This window comes from Dermacentor albipictus, chromosome 3 (genome assembly GCF_038994185.2).
Source record: "Dermacentor albipictus isolate Rhodes 1998 colony chromosome 3, USDA_Dalb.pri_finalv2, whole genome shotgun sequence".
Taxonomy (NCBI): domain Eukaryota; kingdom Metazoa; phylum Arthropoda; class Arachnida; order Ixodida; family Ixodidae; genus Dermacentor; species Dermacentor albipictus.
Window position 1 is genome coordinate 27,141,878 of NC_091823.1, and position 12,177 is coordinate 27,154,054.

The 12,177-nt window shown below is 39.4% G+C and overlaps 1 protein-coding gene across 1 annotated transcript; it reads left to right on the forward strand.

The window, feature by feature from the left end:
* The first annotated feature begins 492 nt into the window (after window positions 1-492).
* LOC139057324 (alpha-N-acetylgalactosaminidase-like) lies at window positions 493-9,275 on the forward strand. The gene is made up of 7 exons (XM_070535280.1): window positions 493-917; window positions 1,003-1,177; window positions 1,254-1,431; window positions 1,525-1,622; window positions 2,732-2,893; window positions 5,469-5,666; window positions 8,408-9,275. Exons 1-7 carry the CDS (start codon window positions 739-741, stop codon window positions 8,678-8,680), a joined length of 1,263 nt encoding a protein of 420 aa, XP_070391381.1. The 5' UTR covers window positions 493-738; the 3' UTR covers window positions 8,681-9,275.
* Window positions 9,276-12,177: the final 2,902 nt, after the last annotated feature.

Sequence of the window (12,177 nt, forward strand, 5' to 3'; positions counted from 1 at the left end):
AAGAAATTTCAGCTATGGTCAAACGCTGGCGACTACTTGGAACGGTATGTGCAGAAGCTCCGCCCCCGTAGCTTTTGCTTCATAGTAGAGTTATTCTATGGTAGTGTCGTAGAGTAGTCGAGTGGTGGCAAGGAATCAACGTTCCGTCTTCTGCAGCCTTCACGGGGGAAGAGGGCTACCCTTCTCGAGTGCATAGAGTTTCATACAATAATTTTTATTTGTTGAATGAAACGCTATGCCCAAGTGCTCTTTACTGCCTCTTTCAAACACCCCGAAGCTCTGGCGCGACACCTCTTCGGCGACGAACACGCCCCACCTGTAACCATAAAATAAAGCAACGAAAAAAAGCAAGAAATAAAAATCATCTTAATTTTTTTTTCATGTTTTTACAGTCGAAGTTTATCGTAACCCTTGCATTCTTTCGTAAATCTACAGTAGCGACCCCTTGAGATATATAAAATATTTGGGAACTCGTAAGCGAGACAAGCGTGAGTGAAGGAGGGCATCAGCAGCTGCCCAAAGCCACCGCTTGGCCACCGTGTGACCGTGTTGTGAAAGTGAACCGATTGAACTGCTTCGATCAGATGCAAAACTGATGCGACTCTTGCGTTGCGTTTTGTATTTTTGCCTTGCCAACTTTTGGAAGGACGACGCGCAGCTGACGCTAATGTCTGCTACTCGCGGAAACTGCCAGAGCGGAGTAGAAAGCTGGTGGAAGCTTGCTCATTGCGTGTAGAAATGCAGACGCCCTTGTTTAGAACACGTAGGTTTCCATTCGTCGTGCTTCTAGCTTTTCTCATCGAGTCAGCACAGTGCCTTGACAATGGACTGGCGTTAACTCCGCCGATGGGATGGATGTCATGGGAGAGGTTTCGGTGCAATATCGACTGCTACAAGGATCCGGACAATTGTTTAAGGTGTTTATTTCTCTCGTTTGGATTAGCTGATAGAGAGAGCGCGGACACTACGCTCGTTTCTAACTGTCGCTGTTTGCTTTCATAGTGAGAAGCTGTTTATGAAGATTGCAGATCATCTCGCTGAAGATGGATATCGAGACGCTGGGTATGTTTACCTTATCATCGATGACTGTTGGTCCGAACGACAACGAACCAATGATGGCTACCTGCTGGCTGATTTGGAAAGATTCCCCCGTGGAATGAACTTTCTAGCAGACTACGTGAGTGAAGTACTTTTCCTTTACAAGCCAAGGCGATGTGTTGGTAGATCTCGAAAGAGTTCGATTCTGTTGACAGATTCACAGTAAAGGTCTGAAGTTCGGAATGTATACAAACTACGGGCATTCCACTTGTATGGGTTTTCCTGGTACGGAGGATCACGATATGGAGAAAGATGCCGAAAGGTTTGCCTCGTGGAATATAGACTACCTCAAGGTGGACGGGTGCCACACGTCGGCAAAGCAGCAGAGCAAAGGTAATCTCGTCGTCACCTAGCTCTCGAATTCGTGTTTTGTGTACGTATAAGCCGTATACGTAACAGCAACATCCTTAATGTTTCACTCCTCAGGTTACACAAGATTTTCCGAGTACCTAAACAAGACGAACCGTCCGATCGTATACTCCTGCAGCTGGCCGTATTATGATTTGTTCCTTAATAAAGTTGAGGTACGCTTTGTGTTTGCTTGCTTATTTGTTTGATGGTTTTTCTTGCGTTCATAATTGCGACTTTGAGGTAGTCTCATCCTATTTTATTAATTTTTCTATGCAGTGCCCGCACAACTAGTATGTTTTTGTAAAACCACGTTCCTTGACTAGCTCAAAGCATGATGCAGCATGCTGAATTTGAAATGATAAATTGCTTTCTTTCTCTTTTTTCTTTCTTTCTTTTTTTGTCAAAACGAAAAGATTTGGTAATCTGACATTTGTTATCGGGCCTATCGTTTTTGAAACTCAGCAACAAAGCATTTTAGACTGTAATATAGTTCACTGGTATTGAATCAGTGTTGTACTTCTGCTGTTAAACCACTAGCACGTCAACTCTCTGTTCTTTTCTTGAGCATTCGATCTTCAAAAGCACGTCTCTGCAGTTGCACAGGTGCACCTCACATCTCCAACTCTTCGTAGCCGATCTGCGTGTCTTCGTCTCTTATTATTATCCAATCTCTTGGTTCAGTGTCACTGATGGCATCTACAGCTTCCTATAAAATTGCCTTGATACTTTGCCTGCCTCATTAAATCAGTGAAGAAGATGGGCCTATTTTCACAAAACAATTTCTGTGCAAGATCATAAGAATTGGAACCATCCAGAATGCAGTTTATTGAACTTATTAGCTGAGTAATTGTTCTGAAATCATTCAGTAAAAGAAGAGTTCATTGCAGCTGCAAAAACACAAGTGTGATAACTTTGTGTGCTACAATAACAAGAGAAAGCTAGAGAGAAAAAAGAAGACAGAGTAAGCATAGTCAGAGCTAAGAATTGAGATTGAAATTCCCCCCATTTTGGCCATTATTATTATACGCACTAGTAGTGCTTCCCATGTGTGCATAATTGTCAAGTTGAGAAAGAGAACACTAGGGGAAATGATATAGTCAGTTGTTCTCCTAAGTAATTGGATGCAAGCTTTTGCCTATCCTTTGGTGTTGTTGTCAAATATTGTTTTTAAAGTTATATTTATTATACCTACTGTTTGGCTCATTGTTTAGCATTAAAACCTATTTGCATACTGTTGCCACACATAATGAACTTCATAACACTTTTTCTCTTTATTTAACAGCCAAATTTTCCTCAGTTGGAGAAAGACTGCAACCTCTGGAGAAACTACCATGACATACGTGACAGTTGGTTCATGATCGAGTCAGTTATAAATTTTTTTGGAGACAACCAGGAAGTCTTTGCCAAGTATGCTGGTCCAGGACATTGGAATGACGCAGATATGGTAATGTACTTGCCAATGATGTCTTTTTTGTTTTTTGCTAGTAACAGGATGAAATATACCTTTAACTTTGGCAGTTAACTGATAAATTTCTTTGTTTGAGATGCTTCTAAAAGTACTTAATGGCTGTTTTTGTGAAGTTTGCTGTTGGTAATGTGCTAGTAACATATTATTCACTGAAATGTTGGCACAGTGTGTTGTAAACTGCTTGTTGGTGGATGTGTAGGCATGCATTTTTTTTTTGTAAATATTTCTAAAACAGTGTTTAAAATAGAACTCACCTATCAATTTCATGAATCCGATAAGAGTTCAAGAAACATGGACTGAATATAGGAAACAGGTGTTTAAGAAGTGCTAGTATCATTTATGCATGTTATAACAGCTGTCTGAAACATGTAAACTTTCATGAATGTGGCATTTCGTTATGCTGATGACAAAACCCTCATTAAAGACTTTTGAAAAGATGCTTAATGTTTCACGAAATTAAATGTACTGGAAAGATGTGTCTGCTGTAGTTTGTGATATTGCGATTGCAGATCATGACCCAACTGTCTTGCTTTTTTGAAAGAGATACCTAAGACTTCTCTCAACGAATGTGCCAAGCAAAGTACTTTTGTGAACTGTTATAGGCTTGTGCATTCTATACTGCAATAAGTCAATTTTGAAAGTCTTTGTGATGATGATGTACAGATAGAATGCAAAAATTTTGTGAACGCTGTTACTCATGTGACAGAGGAGTCAAATGTTTATCCTGCGGACACAGTTAACAATTATATGTATGCGATATGCATTTGGATGACTGGTACAATAGTTGAAGTGCTAAGGAAAAAAGACGGTTATCACCACAGATGGATCACAATGATGCAGACCATTAAAGGCCAATTTCTGTACTTAGTGTAATTAACATAGCTTGCAAAAAAATAATTTCATTACAATTTAAATAACTTTTAAGTGGAAATAGCATAATATTACCTGAGCAACATAGCTTTGTAGCAAAGGAGCTGACCTCTTCAGCCGTGGTAAAAACCGTCGTGCAAAATATTAACAGTGCTTTTCATAGCAGTAAACTTACAATAGTTGTTTTCTTAGATATCAAAAAGCCTATGATACTGTTGGCCACTGCATGTTATAAAAGAAATTTGAATTGTATGGTGTAGTTAGCAACACTCTTCAATTCTTTACTAGCTACCTTTCATCGCTAAAGCAGAATGTGTCCTTTGAAAACTTAAACTCCTCATATAACAGTGTAGCGGGGTGCCTCAAGGGTCAGTATTGGGACCAGTTTTATTTTAAGTTTACCTAAACAGCCTTCTCAAAACTCTACAAACCTCTAATGTACTAATTTATGCAAATAACATAGCTCTTGTATTTACTGGTGATTCGGTTCCACAATTACAAGATGTTATAACTTCTGAGTTTACCTCTAGCTGGCTCTCACAAAATTACATAATGTTAAATGTTGAAAAAGCCAAATATCTAATTTTTCGCTCTAGGAGAAACAATACAGAGATACTTTCTCTTAACTTGCTGTTACGTGATCACCTGATTGAAAGAGTATATGCATTTAGATATCTAGGAGTCATTTTCGATGGTGACCTGAACTAGAAAGAACAAATACACAATGTGTGTAAAAAATTATCGTTCACTTGTTCCATTTTAAATAAAGCGCAGTCATACTTTTCTTACAGTCTATTAAGAACATTGTATTTTTCATTGTTCCACAGCCACGTTTCCTATTGCGCAGAGTCATGGGGTCTAACATATACTTCATACTTAACAGCACTACAATGACTACAAAACCAAGTATTGTGCGTGATCACATTTGTGCCGATTACTCATCCTGCTAATGAAATTAATCAGGAGTTATGTATACAGCGCTTCACTGTTCTGTGCAAATACAAGACATTGCATTTAGTAGATAACATTATACGTTACATTAATCCACATCCTTCTAGTGTGTTCGTGGTACCACTTTGCAGTACGAAACAAACATCAAATGGTAACTACGATTTATCCATATGCCATAATGTAAACGGCGAGAGACTTGTTCAGTTTCATGATACAAAGGTTTGGAAGGAATTGCCACGTACAATAAAACTGCCAGAAACATTACGTTGTCATCTGAGCTGTCTTAACTAATCATTAAGATGTTCTTATGTGCTTACATGTAGTTGTATTTTTGTCACTTGAAATGTGCATGACCAATTGCAATTTTATATTGAATTATTTACTTTTTATGTATCTCACATTTATCTTTTTTTTCCTCTCTCTTTTTGAGTTCGTCCCTATTACATCACTGTAGATGCAGCTTGCTTCGGATCGGAAAATAGCCTCATGGCCATCGGTTCTATTATCATGTACACATTTTTCATATTCTAGTAATAATGCAGATTGATTGGTTGATTGATTAAACAGTTCTGTAAAACTTTGAATTTCATGTTTATTATATTCATTTCTCCTAATTCTGCTAGAATAACATTCGAATCTGCTAAAACATGCTGAATACTCTTGTGAGTAGTTCGTATTAGTAACTCTGTAATACTTGGGAAGTTATCATTTAATATGTACTCTTTTCCAGCTTATGATAGGGAACTTCAGGCTGACACAAGAGCAAGCAGAGGTACAGATGGCATTGTGGGCTATCCTTGCCAGTCCACTGCTGATGTCAAATGACCTCAGGAAGATCCCAGAAGCAGCTAAGAAGCTACTGCAGCACAAGGAAATAATTGCCATAAACCAGGACCCACTTGGCATTCAAGGCAAACGAGCCTTCATGGTCAGTTGCCTGCTATGCATTTTCTATGTGTATTTTTGTATTTCCTGAGCAAGCTTGTCTACTAAGTAGCAGCTGAAGGAACTTAAGGGCTGCTTAGTCACTGTTGAGTCAAATAACAAATTTCGTGTAGCATAAGCTGTACAATACTAGATATTGAAAAATTAGGCAGACATATTGCTGCTAACTGGGGAGGACACTGGCATAATCTCATTTATTTTTTTTTTACTTTTCCTCATCAAACTCTTCCCTCAGAAATGGGTGCTACATGATTCCTATTAGACATGACCTTTTTGAAGTCTAAGTTTATGTACTGAAGTACTCAACTTATTTTTTTAATACATGTGCGCAACTTTTTATAACAATTTATTTTTTAATAGTATGTTCTAATTATAATTGCAATTAAATATGTGAAAAATACCAATCTGTCTTTTGTTGGTGCTGTAAGATCAGCATGTTTTAGTCTAGAAAATTTTCAGGTGAGGAGATGACTGAATAAGTTCGAATAAAACATGGCAGATAAAGCTTGCACACGTGATAGGGCACATTGATTCATGGCAGGTTAATAATCGCATGGGGTCATTTTATTGCTGAACTATCACTGATTAGTGCAAGCAGGCATAAACCATTTAGGGCCAATAGCTGTTGTATCCAGATTTTCCAACCATCTTCAGATCTGCCACTTCCCCACATGTGTTTTCCTCAAGTATGTTTTGTATTTACAGTGTTGCTTTTGTAATGTTTGCAGTATGGGAAGTAAATTGTGCATATTTGTAAAAGAAAAAAAACTTTGCAGAATGTCAAACTGTGTGAGTCTTGCTTAAAGCCTATTTTTATGTTGGTTTGATATTTTACAAGCACATGCACACTTCATTGTATGCAGTAACTCCCCCCCCCCCCCCCATTACATATTTAAATCGACTGCAGACCATTATTAGGAGCTTATAGTTTGTAGTGCAATAGAAAGCCTACCATTTGAAGTGCCTAAACGTGCAGTAGTTTCTCTGGAAAGCAAGTAGAAATATCTAAAACAGAATTTTTTGATTTGCGTAGTCTCTTCTTAAAACTGTGCAGGGTTGCCAACAACACTGACTACTGAATGAGACGAGAATCTCAGAGGCCACTCATCAATGCAGAACTCTCTTCGTTCACCGTGACTCTGTGCCTTTGCACAAGGTGGCACCGCTTTTCAGCACACCATAGTTGGAAACGAGAGAAATTACTCTGTCACATAAAGAAAGTTAGCAAAAGAGCATGAAATACAATTTCAGGCAATGCAATATTGTATACCAGCAAAATAACTCTCCCTGTATGGCTTTCTGGTTACGTGATAGGGCACACGTTTCACTGTTGAGCAATGCCACATATCATTCTTGCACCACTCTCAGGACCAAATTAAAGGTATACTTTCTCTTGTTTATAAGATATAGGCATGGTCGTTTTCATCAATATGATGTGCAATCTTCTCATTGCCACTACAATCCAAAAAGATGTTCCAAGCAGTAGACAGTCCCTTTAAAGAAACAGCATTTATTTTACTGTTTTTTCAACAAAATGTTGGTACAAATTCACAGAGTTTGCTTGAGATGTTTAAAAATAAGTTTTAGAAAAACATCAAGTTAGGTAAGCTGCTTTCAGACACATTAACTTTGCCAAGAACATAAAACAGTGTAAAATGAAACATTTGTGCAATGCTTTCTTAGAACTTTGAAAGCAGTCTCCTGGGACATTCAGATGTTTTGGCAACAATTGTATGAGGCTGGTTATTTAGTGATCACTAAAGCAATAGCTGCTTCATATTACATTAGAAAGTAACAAGGCTCCCAATTTTATTTAGTTCTTCTGCTCAGAAAGGAACTAAATTTGTCACAAAATGACTTTTGACTTCATTCGGTGAATTCATGTCACTTTTTGGTTAAGCAAATTCAATTGGAAAAACTCATCCTTCAGTTAATGTTTCCCTACACAGTCAACCTTTGTTTCCTAACGGCAGGTGTGTAGCTTTTCCTGTAGTTCACGTGTATAGAATCACTTACTGCATGTTTTGCATTTACTATGTGGAATTACACATCCGTTGGGTATTTCATTGCTATGGAAATACATTTAAAAGTTACCCACCATGCCTGCTCCCAGTGCATCACAAACACTAGATCTGTTGGTTGATTGATGCTCAGCAGTTCTGCACTGTCACACTCTGGAACGTCCAAAGAGATCTCTCTTGCTTTCACCTATCAGACATTATGAGGTAAACAAAGAAAGGCTTATGAGGCAGTTAACACTCTGTGCACAAAAGCTACGCTGATAATGTTTGCGATTTCAGCGCTGCTTCACCTATAATGGCACTGTGCCTTGCAGTTTTGCTTTCAGTTTCATATTTATTGTACTTTTAATTACATTACGCAACAGTACGTTCGAGCCTCATTATAATGAATGTGCATCCAACATGAAAATGCCTTCATTGTATCCAATAATCATTGTAAGCACACACTTCCATATCAGCAAAAAAAAGGAAAGAAAAGAAAGATCCAATTGCATAATAAATAAAACAGTGTACTGGACAAATGCATTCACAAAAGTACAGTACAGTGATTACTTCAAAATGTTTGAAAACATTCAGCAGCTGCCCTTGCAATGCCGAGAGAGGTTCACAGAGTGTACCCACCAGTCTAGTTCTTGTATAGTTAGTATCCCTTTGGGTCTGTGCATCTTGCTTGGTCTTCTGAAGGTCACTGATTGTCTTGCAGGACAAGGATGTCAGCGTCTGGCTGAGGCCCATAACACCCCTGGTAGATGGCATGCACTCATATGCTATCGCCGTTATCAACCACAACACGTCATACTCTGCTCAAGTGTGGCTGCCACTGGATCAGCTTGGCTTGAACCACACAAAGGGCTACTGGTTCCGGAATGTCATTGCCATGCAGGACTTGGGCACTTACCTTCCGCACAATCGGCACGAAGCAAGCGTTCCATCTACAGGTGTCGTTCTACTCAAGGCTGTGCCTAACAGTGGTTGAAAGTGCCGATGCCCCACAGCGGCAGGTGTGCAAGTTTTCCTTGTAACATTTTTTACAAGCGCCAAAGGTGGCCATCACATAGAAAATGCTGCATGTTGTAGGAACATTCAATGGCTCTGCATGAGTCCGTTCGTCTGCAACACAAGAAGCATCTGCATTCTTTTCATCTGCCTTCACCACAGCGAGGAGAGGTAATATGGCCTTATGCAAGACACTCTGTTGTGCTGTTGTTCTTGTTGCATGAGGATCACATCTCAAATATTTTGTACATTGTTGCACATATCAAAGTCCAGTCTACATTGTCTTACAAAGGGGCTTAGCTCTTCTTTTTGTATACGGACTTTTTCCCTTTATAACACTTGTTACTGCATATTGGTGCCTTAATAATTCTTCAAAGTACATTGTCTGCAGAATTGTCGACCACTTTTGTCAATGCGTTTTGTGGTTTGCGGTGACGCAGACTGTATTGACAGACTTTTGACTGTTTCAAAGCTTCTAGCATATTGAAGTCCGTTTTGTTGCCAGCTGATGTGGTTCATTAAAGCATGTTCAGCATTGTCTGCTAGCAGAAGTACCTACTTTTGTTAGAATTGCATTTTTGAAGCAGTCTTGACTTCCAGTATTGTGCCACTGCTTTAAGTGGACCATGACAATCTCTCTAAAGCAGTGACAAAAAAAAATTAGTTATACAGGGTGGTATTTTTTACTTGCACCAAATTTTTAATTGCCTGTAGCAGTTAGCACTATTCTAACCTTTATCTCAATTACTTCATGAGGCAGCCATTACTTCTGTGAGATGCTGCATTGAATGATTAACAAAAGTATGCTAATTAACGTTTTAATTAGTTATGCTACTGCACATATTTCAATCTACGAATTGTGGCCAGTGGATTCACAAGGCACATCCACTTGGAATGGATTCTCATAACTCCACCAGTTGCAAGATCTTAATTTTGAAAGTGATTGACGAAATCCATTGATGTTCCAGTTACTCTTTGGCTACAAACGACCGTTTTCTCAAAAAAGTAAGTAAAACAACAGTGCATTTTTACCGCAGCTTTGACGGTGCACATCTCGGCCATCGTCAGAATTCGTTCAAAGTCGATATGCCTTGCGAACTCTCCAGCTACAATTAGTAGACTTAACTATGTGCCATGAAGTAATCAATTAAATTAATTTGCTCAGTTATGTAAATTAGTTAATTGTGGATTTAGATTTCATGTAGAAGTAATGGCCGCCTCATTGGGTAATTTAGATCAAGGATTACAGTTGTGCTATTTGCCACAGGCAATTTTTAAAGACTTGGTGCAGCTTAATGTACATTGCAGAGGCTTTGGATATCTCCGAAATTGTAGAGGCCCAGAAACACTTTTTTTATCAAAGTAGAGAAAAGCATTTGAAATGAAAATAGGTGACTTGATAAATACTTTGCCACAAAAACTACTTCAATGCATTTAGCAGAAGCAAAGTTATTGGCAACCAACAACGGCCTCTGCTGTGTTCTCATTCCTTCTGCAATGCCTTGCACAGCGAAGGCTACGGTGGAATGGGGTGTGCCCGCAACGCTTCACCTTCTAAATGTCACTGTGGCGCGCAGTTCAAATATCATTTATGATGTTAATGTAGATGCCCTAACTTCCGATTTTGGTGCCTACGACATGCTAAACGTAAGCCAAATGCGGTTGTTCTCAGCGAGCCACAGTGTGCTTAGCCAGTGGACTCGTGGTGGCACCCCGTGGCAGTCGCGGTGTGTACTTTGCATAGCCAACTGCAGCTACCAATAGCAGCCGCATATGGGAATCTGCTTTATTACGAAATAAAGCGTCCAGAAGAGAGTGAGGAGCAGGCTTCTGTTTGAATAGACAGCGATCGAGAGAAAGGCGACTTCGAACTCCGCTTGCGAGCTCCACGTACCGCGTATGACAGCAAAGCTTGGCTGAGATGTTCACAGCAGTGTATGCTACCCATGGACTATGTTATTTCACCAAGCTTGAAGGGTGGTTCAGGACCCGTTTAGTTATTGCTAATGCATGCAATCTTGCTCTTGGAAACTCGAAACTCCACCACTTCTTTAAAGCAGTGCTGCATTATAAAGAGATAAATACGATGATATCAGAAAGGGAACAGCAGTATGGCTGCATGAGATTTGCATGTGCTGACTGATTCTGTTGCAATTTTGCGTGACAAACAGCTGCTGTGTCTTCTGTAGCAGTACAAGTGACTGGAGCTCTCAAATCATAAGAAGCCAATAAACACTGACACCAAGGATAACATAGGGGAAATTACTTGTGCTTAATAAATGAAAAGAGAAATGATAAATTCATGCAAATGAAAGTGGATGAAAAAACAACTTGCCGAAGGTGGGGAATGATCCCACAACGTTCGCATTGTGCGTGCGATGCTCTACCAGTTGAGCTACCGCAGCGCCGTTCTCCCTCCACTTTCTTATGTACTTATGTTTCCTTGAAGAAGCCTAGGAGTGTTAACCAGCGCCACTACTCACATACCTTGGCGGCGGATGTGGAACATCCTTTCTGCCACAGGCGTCACGAGAACATTATCTTTTTGGGTGAAGGCAACCGGTCAATAAACCCACACATGCTACCTGAAAGCATTAAGGTTGCCAGATTCGAGACCCTCGTTATGTGTGCCCAATTTTGATTAGTCATATCATAAGAAGCCAACAAACACTGACCAAAGGACAACATAAGGTAAATTACTTATGCTTAATAAATGAAATAATGAAACGATGAATTAATGGAAATGAAAGTGGATGAAAATCAGCTTGCCGCAGATGGGGAACGATCCCACAACCTTTGCATTATGCAAAGGTTGTGGCACAAATAATTTCCCCTATGTTGTCCTTCGTGTCAGTGTTTGTTGGCTTCTTATATGACAAATAAAAAATCGGGCCCCGTGGTTAACCCCCTTTCTTCTCGTTTGGTGCTCTCAAAGTACTTTCACAGCATTTTGAAATACATGTGGTGATCTACCCCAAGCACAATTCGGGACAGTTATAAGAACATAGAGGCCATTTCTGTGTTGCTTACCTGGTCTTGTCTTTCACTACAGTACACTATACAAGACTCCACAAAAACTCAACACAGAACATATTTTTGGTGCATTTTCAGCTTGGTGTCATCTAGTGTGGGCATGTTGATTTTCACTGTGAAATGACTATGCTATAATTCACAATCCAACGTCTTCCAATAGGTTATCAGTCAAAGCAGGCATGCCCGTGATATCGTGTGGTGTTGCAAAATGGTTGCATTGATGCCTCTGACAACATGCAGAAAATATGTCAAAAAATAACTACGTCCAAGTTTTTCTAAAGCATTTGCATGTGGCTGAGGAGTGCCAGTGTATTACAGTAACACTTGAAAGCAGAACAGCTTCCATGGATTAATTTTTACATGTACATCACCTATAACCTCCCTGTGTAAGAACTGCACAAATTTGAAATGTATTCAGTCTGGACAATTGTTACTGGATGATCA

Excerpts from the sequence above, each read along its gene's own strand:
- LOC139057324 (XM_070535280.1), top strand. The coding sequence starts at position 739 with ATGCAGACGCCCTTGTTTAGAACACGTAGGTTTCCATTCGTCGTGCTT. Across the intron at positions 1,432-1,524 it reads GGCAAAGCAGCAGAGCAAAG|GTTACACAAGATTTTCCGAG; the intron begins GTAATCTCGTCG and ends TTCACTCCTCAG. Across the intron at positions 1,623-2,731 it reads TGTTCCTTAATAAAGTTGAG|CCAAATTTTCCTCAGTTGGA; the intron begins GTACGCTTTGTG and ends TTTATTTAACAG.